Here is a 12102-nt window from a genome sequence, read left to right as displayed (position 1 = left end):
GTCATATAATACTCTGGTGCATCCTGGGGTTTATTTGATTATAAGCTGATCATCTTACCTTTTTTTGTCACTATAGGAAACTGATAAATACCTTTTGTAGTGCATCAAAGTCAACCTTAGTGCCTGAAAAAGTTTTTTGTAATGCCAGAGGGCATATCTCCATCTGTTGGTGAATTAGTGCCAAATGATGACCACTTCCAGAGGTGACAGCTGTGCCCCAGTATTTATATCTATGACTGTAAAGAACGAGTTGGGGGGCTGGAGAGGTGGCTCAGCGGTTAAGAGCACTGACTGCTCTTCCAGAGGTCCTGAGTTCAATTCCCAGTAACCACATGGTGGCTCACAACCATCTGTAATGGGATCTGATGCCCCCTCTTCTGGTGTGTCTGAAGACAGCAACAGTGTACTCATAAAAGTAAATCTTTAAAAATATTAAAAAAGAAGAAGACCGAGATGGGTTTGTTCACTTTAGAATCTGAGACAGTAATTCTCTCACGATCTGTTTGAGCTTCGTAGTTGGCAACACCGATGTCCATGGCATGCAGGCTCCCTAGTGCCAAAACGTGAACTGTGCTCTGGACCAGATATATGATCTGCTCCAAAATCACAGTCTCCACATCACTGGCTTTCTGTTCTGAGGGTCAGTGCAATTATGTACATAGGCCTCAGAAGGTTTATAAAACCACAAGATGGCAGGTCTATGTCTTGTTTAACACTCTTGTTAAACTCAAACACATGTCCCAAGAGGATTGAGGAGACAGGTTAATACACAGGTAAAATAAACATGTTGATAAGTAAAAACAGGAAACTTACAGGATCCCTTAGAGGAAAGTGGTGAATTGAGAGAGGATTGTTTCCACCAAGAAGAATAACCTAAGATGTTGTTTTTCTCCCAGCCCAATAATAAGGCCACTGTTCTTTGGAAATCTTGGTATGCTGATGAAATACATACCTACACTTTGACTTGTTAATCTCTTTTTACATTTTAGCTAGTTTATCCAATCTTCATTTATAGAAAGTTTTGCTTTTTACCTATTTTGTACTTATGCACTACTTTTCTTCTAGTATATCATTCTCATTGTCTGTGGTTACACAGCACCTACCCTGTTTTCCCCAGACAGTGGACTCCTGTAAGTGTAGGTAATTCCCAGCCCAGTAGGTAAACTGTGTTGTCTTCTATGTGCATCCTTAGGAGTAAATTTGTAAATTAGGCACAGGGAGAGGGTAGTGGGGAAGACTCACAGCAGTCTGCTGTGACCAAAGCTAGCTGGATGTGGACTTTGCTTAGTTAGAATATTCCATGGTCCTCTGATTGCTCATCTTGTGTTGATGGGAGATGATGGAGTGATGATCTAAACTGAGACGAGTGACATGGGCACTGGGATAGAGCTAGGCTACGCCTGCATCTTCACACTTTGGGATGTAGCTTCTACCTGGCACCTTTCAGAAGAGCCTGACTTCACTGCTGTTGAAGAGCTGTTTCAGGTGTTGCCCTTCCCTTCCCTGCAGGTGAGGGGGACCCTGCTTAAACCTGCATTGTCTAAGTGCTAAGTGATAGCTGAACAGATTATTTTTATTTTATGTACATGAGTATGCTGCATATATACGTATACACTGTATGTGTACCTGGTACTTTTGGAGGTTAGAAGAAGCTATCAGATTCCCTGGAGTTATAGACAGTTGCGAGCTGCCACGTGAGTGCTGGGAACTAAACCAGGTCCTGTGCAAGAGCAGCAAAGGCTAGAGCACTGCATGGTGTTTAGTCCCCTAAGTGCTTTCTGATGCTACACTGTGCAGTAGTTTGAGCACATTTTCTGTTCTTGTCCCCCAACATGAGCATAGTGCCTTCTCCTTTTAAGTAGGCCCCCATCATCTTCTGGTGTGGAAACTTTTCAGGTTAAGCTGCTGCAGCTAATGTACCATGAGTTTCTTGTTTTTACCATTGATCTTAGCAGCCTCAGGATTTTTTCTTTTCTTAAATTGAGAACAGTCACCTTTTTATTTCAAGGAAACTCCTTTAAATTTTTTATTAATTAATTAATTAATTTGTGTGCATTTGTGTGCACATGTGTGAGAGTATGTGCTTGTAATTGTGTTCATGTTGGGGTCAAAGGACAACTTTCTGAAGTTCATCCTTCCATCTTGTGGGTTCTAGAGATCCACTAGGTTGTCAGGCTTGTAGTCAAGTTCCTTTATTTGCTCTGCCATCCTGTGGTTCTAGAGGAAGGTACTAATGGTTCCTCTTTGGCTCATCCATATGTTTTCCTGTCCTTTTAGGGCTAATTTAGGGCTCCTTGAGTATTAAGGGTTCTTGAGTTTCATGAAAACTGATAATGACAACTGTGTCTGCAGGGCCAAGTGACTGAATTGGAGGGAGGGAGCACATACAGCCTGCCTGTACCAAACTATAGGATGGCTCATGTTGTAGATAAAACATTGTGAGATTTCATCAAGGTATTCAGAACAGCATGCACTTCAATTCTTATCAACTGTTGACTTTGGAATTACTCATTAATAACTTTCAGACCACAATAGACTTTAGGTAAATGAAGTCTTAGAAAGTGAGACCACAGGTGAGGGTTTGCTTTTTTTTTCCAGAGAAAGTAGGACAATGATAGGAAACTATATTTTATGCATATATTTATACATATTTCTAAAATTCTTACTAGTGTGATTTCAATAAAATAAAAAATTTCAATAAAAATTGTCAAGTGTGATTGTTATATAGACTATAATTGTGGGTTTTTTTCCTTGAAGGAACTATTTCATTGTCACAAAATGGCTTTTTTTTCTTATGCAGATGCAAATGATTCCACTTCTAGAACCCCTGTTTGTGGAATTTTTGTGGATTTTGCAACAGCTTCACATCGTCAGAAGAGTAGGAGTCAGGCCCTCAAGCAAAAGTAAGTATATGAAGAGTTTGCCACAGGTGTCTGTGTGTGCGTGTGTGTGTGTGTGTGTGTGTGTGTGTGTGTGTGTGTGTGTGTGTGTGTGTATGAAACCCAGGGCCTTGTGTACTCTAGGCAAATGTTCTCCCATTGATCTAATCTTAGTTGTAGCTTTGTGTAAGTGCATATTAATGTACTGTTTGTCAACATAACCTTAAAACTAAAGTTTCCCATTTTCATTGTTGATTGATTGCTTAGGTAAATTATTTAGGGATTGAACCCAGTATTTTGTGTATTAGGCAAGCACTCTCCTGCTGAGCTGTATTCCTATCTTGGTCAGTTCTTCTGCTACTACAATTCTTTGTGTTCATTGCTTAGTCTGATTAGTTTGCACCCTCTTGTGTACCAGGTGCTTCCTAGCTAATGACTTCAGTACATTCATGGCTGACTATTGTGGACTTAGCCCTGGAGCCCATGGGCTGTTTTGACTGCAGCAGAATCCCAACCATACATTTAGATGTCTGGTAGCAGATTGCGCTTGCTCCTGTTGGACTGTCACTCTGTGCTACTGGTCTCTTAAAATATAGGTAGAAACTTCCACGACCCAACAATTCTGGTATTATGTATACCTGCAAAACTGTCATCATGTAAGTGATAACCAAGGTTTGCCACCTGCCCAAGCATTAATTAGAAACCTTTGAACTCCTTTCAACTATGGCTTTAGCCCTGAGTTCCTGGCCTGAGTGCCTGGATGGCTGAGTGTGAGGAAATACTAATGCAGTCAGCCCTATGTGGTGGAGAACCCTGGAGTACTCACCTCATAGCATTCTTTCAAATGAGTTAAAACTGATTCTGCAGTGACTTTTAAATTTGCCTTCCCACAAAGTCTATGATAGTGTGATCAGGCATACTGAACCATACTGGCTGGAGCCACAGAGAAATGGTACGGGCAAGGTGAGAAAAAAAAAGAAAGTTTTTTTTTTTGTTTGTTTTTTTTTGGTCTTGTTTTCTTTCCCCAGTCTTCCCTCAGATGGGGTGAGAATGACCAGCAATTCAATAGTAAAAAAGTAATGCTGTTAGGACAGAAATGAATGTATTTTGTTAATAAGTCAGAAGCATTTATTCACACATGAAGGTCAATACTTCTCATATGGGATAGATGGAATGCTAAAACAACGACAATGTTTGTGTCCGTTGAGAGCATTAGCATAACATCTTGCCTATAACAACCTGACAGGATCTTTGCAGAGGCAGCTTTCTATGACAAATGCAGCTACCCAATGACAGACACTATTGAGCAGCATACAATTATCAGAACAACATTCTTTTTTGAATTGAATTTCAAAGTATTGGGATAGGACTTCAACCATTTTCTATGATGAACAGTTTGTATTGAAGAAAAAAAAACAAAAATAAAAAAATCTTCAGCTAAAACTAACTAGGAAAGCTGAATCTAAAGCAACAGTAGTCACCACAAATCCTGAGGTGGTTGCATGAAAAACTAGTAGCTCAGACCACCAGGACCCAAAGGATCAAGTTCCACAAGAGAGGCGTAGTGTGCTAATCCTGTGTTGCTGCTATATTCCTAGTCCAGGGACTGTAGGGGTTTGTTTCTCAAGTTGGCCAAGTCAGGTAGAAAGCAAGAGTAGGGAACTGGAACATTTGTCTACGACTGGAGAGATGGAAAATGAAGTTCAGGACTTTGAAGTAGGAGAGTCCTTGGTTAACACCCCAGACTTTGGTTGACGTTGCAAAGGTGTGTACATGCTAGGAGGAAGGGCAAGTTTGAAATGGATCTGACATCACAGAACATGACGCCGCGCCTCTGATCATCCCAGCAGGACCTGTTGAGTGTGGCCTATCTAGATTCTGATTGCCAGGAAGAAACTAAAAGGAAAACATCCAAAATTTCTACAAAATTTTCTATACAATGTCTAATATACAATAAATTACTAGACATACCAGAATTTGGGATCATATAACTCAAACCAAGAGTGAAACACATCCGTGTATGATCCTGAAAGCAAATCGTTAGTTCTGGATTTTAGAAATAAGATCTTAATAGCATGTGATTAATGTGTCTATAAGCAAATTAACAAGCAATGAATTTGACCAGAACATTGAAATAAATGAGAACATCAAAAGAAATTTTAGCACTCTACTCCAAAAATATAATAATTAAAATTAAACTTGAATAGATGAGTTAGTTAGTTCAATAAGTTTCAGAGGTGGCAGGATCAGTGAGTTGGAGAGAGGACAGTGGTTAAGTTCACAATTTGAAGTAAAGATGGAGACAGATTTGAAAGTGACCCCAAAGTCACGACACAGAGTGAGGATCTTCTGCTCTGCTGTGTATAATGGGATCAGAGACTCCCGGAAAAGGGAGAGTAGAAGGACCAGGGAGGATTTTCAGAAATTGATGAGTATAAACAATTTCAAGGTTCAAGGAGCATAAATGTAGAGGATAAAGAAGGAGACAAACAAAAGTACAGTGAGAGAGCACCAGACAGCAAGGCTCCTAAAAACAGCCAGAGAGGTGGGGGGCCTGCAGTGTGAAAGGTGGAGCAGACAGCTAAGTGGGAGGGCTTCAAAGGAAAATATAGGCCACAGTGACAGAGCGCTCCAAGTGCTGAGTGAAAATGTCCTTTAAAAATGCAAGTAAAAGATACATATTTTTTCAGACCTATAAACCCATGAGAATTCCTTGCTTACAGACCTATATTAAAACCAACAGGAATTTTTCAGGCAGAAGCAATTAATGCTAGATAAAAACATGGACTCCTAAAGGAGGGAATGACAAAACAAACAAACAAACAAACAAACAAACAAACAAAAAAACCCACAAAAAAGTAAGTTTATGAACCAATAGAAATCAGCACTGACTGCTAAAACGACTGTAGTATCTTGTGGAAATTGACATTATATAGAAATAATTTCTTCACTTTTTAGCCCAAGAATTGGAGAGGTAAATAGTACAATAAGTGATTGTTAAGTCCTAGCAGATGGATACGAGGCTATATCTTCGTAGGGTAAGAGTATATGTTGAAATAATCAGGGTGCCCACTCAAAGGGAATGGGAAGGAAGTAAAGGGAAAAAAGAGGATAATCAAAGCACAGGAGCAATCTAATGTTGAGCAAGAAGAGAAAAATGAAAGAACAGAAGATGTAAAGAAAAATGGAAAACAGAAATATGGTAACGTAATCTGAAGTGTGTTGGTAATGTCACTAAATGCTGGTAGACTTTAAAATTCTATAAAAGGCACAGATTTTACAACTGGAAAAATAGTATTTTTTAGGAAAGAAACTTTTCATGCCAGACACAGAAAGGTTAAAGGTATGGGAAAAGCTATGTCAAGCAAACCTTAACCAAAATAATGCCCATGTCAGACAAGCATAAGAATGTGAAGGCCGCTGTCGAGTTACATCATAATGGTAGGAGGGCAAGCTGAACTGAGCCTGGCGCTTCTCACCCGTGCATTCCACAGGCGTGCGACATGGCTTGCAAGCATCAGAGATTGAGCCAAACCCAAAGCAGAAATACTGTCCACAAATACAGTAAAAGATTTTAAAAAATAATCTTCTAAGATTAATGTATTTTGTTTTTTATGTGTATTAGTGTGTTGCTCACAAGAACTCCTGGTCCATGGAAGTCAGGAGAGGGTGTTTGAGTTTGGACAGTTGTGAGCTACCATGTTAGTACTGGGAATTGAACTTGGGTCCTCTGCAAGAAAAACAAATTTTCATAATCACCGAGCCATTTCTCCAGCCCACAGTCAGAGATTTTTCTTTTAAACACACTTCTATTTTTGGTGATAGAAATTTAGTGCAGACAAAAATACAGTAGACTTTTATAACATTTAAACAGTCTTTTATCAATGGGCCAAAGTGATGTAGACTATCTTTGACCATAATGGAATTAAGCTCCAAATCAAGAAAAAGTCAATTAGAAAATTGTCAGAAGTTGGGAAATTACACTTCTTGGTGAACCATAAGAAAAAGAAGAAATTAGGAGAGAATCTACAAAATCTCTCTCCCTCTCCCTCTCCCCCTCCCTTTCCCTCTCCCCCTCCCTTTCCCTCTCCTCCCCTTTTCCCTCCCTCCCTCTCTCCTCCCCTCTCCCCTCCCCCTCTTTCTTCTCTTCTCTCCCTCCCCCCTCCCTTTAAAGATTTACTTGTTTATTTTGTGTATGTGTCTTCTATCTGCAATATGCCTGCATGCTGGAAGAGGGCATCAGATTCCAATACAGATGATTGTGAGCCACCATGTAGTCATTGGGAATTGGCCTTGGGTCCTCTGGAAGGACAGATAGTTCTCTTAACCACTGACCTATCTCTCCAGCCTGAGAATTAAAGTTTTCCCTCTTGGGTGCTGCTGCTCAGACTCAGGACTGTGTGTCCTCAGCAATCACACTGAGCCACTCCCAGACCTACATGCTGCTTTCAACAGTGACAATAAGAGCTGGCATCTGCAGACCTCCTCCTGGGGATGTGTTGCATCTACTCCAGCAGAAACACATCGAGAACGAAAAAGGCTGCGTCTTAGAGGTCCAAACAGGCAGGCCGAGAGCCTGGGGAAGGGCAGAAGTTAATTAGAAATTATAACGGAATGAAATAAAGGGTAAGAACAAAAAATGTGTGAGATTGAAAATATATCCAATAAATTCAACAAAGCCAAAATCACTCTTGAAAATTTTTCTTAAAATGTATTAACTCTGTGGTAGGTCTTGATCAAGTACAATAAAGGAAACAAAGACATAATAAAAATGGAAAAGAGAGCATTGCTGCAGATCTAACAAACATTAAGTAAGTGTATGTGAATAATCGCCAATAAAGATCCAGGTGAAATGAGTGAGGCTTAGAAAGGCACAGCTGTCACAGGAGAGACAAATAGCAGAAGATGAGGGGCATCATGTATTTGCTGAGTGTGTTTAATATATGAATTACTCTTTCCTTCAAGTTAGAGTACAGACATAACTGGTCTGTACGCTCCTAAATATCTGAGGAAACTCTCCTGTTCTCACAGATTCCAGAGAATAGAAAAACAGGCCACCTTTCCAACTTGTGAATGCTCTTTTCTGAGGCTTAGCCGGACTTTGACTCAAAATTTTATGACTATGAAAATGAAGAGATGTGTGCGTGCGTGTGTGTGTGTGTGTATGTATAGAGTGGGGAGTGGGGTCATGATTTATTAGGGGCTTTGTCTCATTTCATTGCATGGGTCATAAAGTATCTCAAAAGGGTATCCAAATTATGAGAAAACAGGAAAATCCATAGCATGGCTCCATTTAGGTCAGAAAGTCTGATATCAAAGGGAATGGGTGGATCCTTAAATCCAGTGTCCAAATGCTCAAGAGTCCGGCGTTCTGATGCTCAGAGGCAGAGGAGGATGTTGACTCCTGAATGGGAAGCAAGAATCCAGACTTTGAATCCAGACTTTGTGTGCCTTTTGTTGTACCTGAACCTCCAGCCTTTGGGTTACACAGCCTTACTGTGTGCAGAAAGACTGCAGTCATCTCAAAAACTCCGATATCTGTCAGTGCCCCAGACACTGTCCCAGACACTGCAGGGCAGCCCAGACAGCCTAGTCAAATGATGACTCCTTTGGATGTCTACCTCAGCAGAGACGCAGACTCATGTTTTCTGATATGTCAAGGATTACAAGGCTTCATTAGCTACCTTAGTGTCCCTAAGTCTAGTCATCTATTACACAGTGACAGCCAAAATGAGTAACACCTAAGAATTAGGAACACAAGGTTGGGTTAACATCATCTTACCAGAACAGCAAATACATACAACAGCACAGCATAGTCAGCACTCAGTGCAGTAAGTCGTAGCAAATTAGAACTGAGTGGAATTCCACCCAATAAAAATATTTTTAGAAGAATTCAACAAGTAGTTTTATATGTCCTGCTGAAGCTTTTCAGTTCTAAAGATGAGTATGGAATCCAACATTTTACTTCGGTCTAACTAGATAAAAATGAATAAATAAATTTATATGTATTAGGAAAAAGTCTATTTTATTAATTACATGATTATATATGTAGAATTTTAAAATATATATCTAAAACTAGAATAATATTAAGTATGAATAATGAGTGAATTTAGCAAAGATATTGCATAAAACTTTTTGGCAGTTGTATTTCTCTATACTAGCCATTAAATTTTCACCTATTAATAGGACTGAGATAAACATGATTATATCCACAGAGAAATGTAGTACATATTATTGAGTCTTAGGAAACAAAAAAAGTGCCTTTCTATTATAAACCCCATAAGGATGTGTGAATTCATACCTTTCAGAAAGCTGATTCTGAAAGTTACATAGAAATACTAGACTCAAGAGTAGTGAAGACATTACTGAAGGAGAGAAACAATTAGAGGCTTTCTAACCCAGATGCCAAAGTTAGTTACGAAACCCAGTTATCATGCTGTATTCTTAGCACAAGAACTCCAGCTGACTAAGTACAGAGCGGGGAGCGTCAGCCTTGGGCACACTGACATTGACTGTGTTATGGCTGTTGGGCAGTAGGAAAAGGATGGTTTTCTGTAGCTAATGCTGGAGCAGCTAGATAAATGCGTGGAAATAGGAAAGTGAGGCCTGTCTTGGGCCACCTATACAGGGAGAAGGTATGGACAGCCATCGAGTGTGGAATGTTCTGTGGCAGGAAATCTTGAGGCAAGATTGAAGGGAGTGAGTAGAAAGTTGCAGGATGATGGCCAGAGAATCAGATGATGTAAAAGTGACAGTGGTTGAGAGGTCTCTGAGTGGAGGAGGAAGGGAGAGGATTCACATAAGAACAAATGACATATTAATATTGTGAGTCTGGGAGGATCATTCACCTATCCATACGTATTGAATACCAGTCAGCTGGAGTACTGGTAAGAGGAAGAGAGAGAACCCTGTTCTTGCTCAGCTTATATCAGATTGGTGGGAGGTGACTTGGGATACTCACATCGAATCCAGGGCCATCGCCTTTAGACCAAAACCAATATAAATAGGAAAGAAGACTGTGAGGTAAGAGGACACCTAGTGTCTGGGGTTACTGGTGTCAGGAACTTGTTTCTTGTGGGAATAGGCTGCTGTAGCTAGGAGAACGTGGGCTGAAAACCTGGCTATCACAGTGCCCGATAGTACAGAAATGCCTTCCTACTAGCCAAAACAATATATCATGAAAAAAGTGAATTGCTGGTCATGGAAATTGTAGTAGGCAACTATTGTAACTTTATCAGCCTCAGTGCACTGCAAAGGACCATCACACTTGGTTCCTGATATGCTCCCGCCATGACTTGGTGACTGTTTTTATTTGTGCTTGTTTTTTCTTTTCTAGGGCTCTAATGTAGGGTCTTGTGTAAGTTTAGAAAACATTTGGTCACTGAGTTGCACCCTCAACTCCTGTTTAATTATTTAAGATAATTATTGAATACTTTAGATTCATCTTATTTACTTACATGTGACCCTAAAATATACCCTCTTGCCAGTCCTTGAGTCTGCTATTCAACTGAATTTTTGTTTCCAATCTGTTTTAAAGGACACGAAGTACAAAACTGCTCCGGCTTATTGACTTAGACTTTTCCTTCACCTTTTCTCTCTTGGACCTACCACCAGTAAATGAATATGACATGTACATTAGGAACTTTGGGAAAAAAAATACCAAGCAGGTTAGTAAAAGATGTGTTATCTAAGTGATAAAATGAAAGTACAGTATAAATGTGTGTGCCTGTGTCTGTCTACGCATTAGAATTGAAATGGCCTCTGAAGGCAGTAGTCAGAAGAACGTGTGTGCTTCATATTGGTACTTATAAACTCAAAGAATGTAAAGTCTAAGATAGCCCTCTTGGGCCATGATGAAAAATGATTGGTACAGAAGACAGGTGCCTTAGTTTCTTTTATGTTCTGAAAAAAAAAATACCCTGACAAAAGCATCTTAGAGGAGAAAGAATTTTTGCTCACGGGTCTGGGTTACAGCCCATCTTAGCAGGCAGATCTGAGCAGCAGGAGCCTGAGAGAATTAGTCACGTTACGTCTGCACTCAGAAGAGCAGAGTGAGGGCTGTGTGCAGAGTCGGGCTGAGTTCATTTTCTCTGATTATTTTTATACAGTTCAGAACCCAAACCCAGGGAATTGTGTCAACTGATTTTAGGCAGGATTTTCCCACATCAGTTAGTGTTTGAAAGTCCCCCACAGGTTAACCTATTCCAACACCAAGGATACTTTAAGTTTTAAAATGTTATTAGCGTTTTAAAACTATAGTTGCTTTTATTTTCAGTAATGGCAAATTGATCTGAAATTGAAACAGATGTTAATTCTTAGCTACTTTTGTCTCTAAGGCATATGTTCAGTATAATGAAGATAATGTTGAGAGAGACATTCAGACTGAAGATATAGAAACCAGGGAAGTATGGACCCAACACCCAGGAGAAGGCACTGTCGTATCTGGAGGTAACTGGTTGAGTGTCTACTCTGTTTACAGTATGTTTTGATTTGTATTGTTCTTATGTAACTACTTTTACCCCTGTGTTCTCTTTGATGAGGTCATTAGTATATGGCCGTGGAAGTCCCTTTCAATATTCCTTTGAAAAAGCAAATTAGCTCATGAATGAGATCAGAGCTATTGAATTACAGAGCACGGCCTGAACCCTGCTCTGACCCCTGAGCAGGATTTGTCATGCAATGGGGCAGATACTGTACTCCAAATACTCACCATCTGACCTCACCGTACAGCTGCAGGACAGACTCTGCTCTGAGGCAGGCACAGTTTACTCTCATCAGTGTGTTTTCATTTTTAAGTGCAGTTTGAATATGTGTTCTGTCCATGCAGTTCAGCAGTCTCTAAGACACAGGCATCTGCAGCTGCTCACATAGAACTGTTACCTGTTTTGTTTTTTTAAAGGAATTGTCTTTATATGGCAAGGAATGGCCTCACCGTCAGAAAGCTCCAGGGCTGGTTCCTCTACTGCAGGCACCCCAGCCATGAGGGTTGCAGATTGACCTGTAACCTTGAACTCACCAAACACACTGGTTCATCTCGCTGCATTCCTCATGACAGTTGGAGAGGATTCAGCTTCTGAACTCACTGTAGAACAGTGTGAAACTGGGAAACGGTCACAGGAGAGGGCAGATGCAGTGCTCTGACTTTTCTTCTGGGTTCTCTGTGTCTGTGGTGTTAATGCTGGGATTTGAAAAGCTTAACTGTTTTGGAGTTGACTTCATTGAC

The 12102-nt window shown here is 40.2% G+C and overlaps 1 protein-coding gene across 15 annotated transcripts in view; it reads left to right on the top strand.

Annotated features, from left to right (window-relative positions):
* Dync2i1 (dynein 2 intermediate chain 1) overlaps nucleotides 1–12102 on the top strand; it is a 56425-nt gene that overhangs the window by 17168 nt on the left and 27155 nt on the right. For all 15 annotated transcript variants that reach the window (NM_001433999.1, NM_001433997.1, NM_001433996.1 and 12 more), the window contains 3 exon segments: nucleotides 2801–2903; nucleotides 10417–10546; nucleotides 11216–11327. In NM_001433999.1, coding sequence (NP_001420928.1) covers nucleotides 2801–2903; nucleotides 10417–10546; nucleotides 11216–11327 — 345 coding nt within the window.

Source organism: Rattus norvegicus, chromosome 6 (assembly GCF_021556685.1).
Source record: "Rattus norvegicus strain SHRSP/BbbUtx chromosome 6, alternate assembly SHRSP_T2T, whole genome shotgun sequence".
NCBI classification, from domain to species: Eukaryota; Metazoa; Chordata; class Mammalia; order Rodentia; family Muridae; genus Rattus; species Rattus norvegicus.
This window is presented reverse-complemented; position numbering and strand designations above follow the sequence as displayed.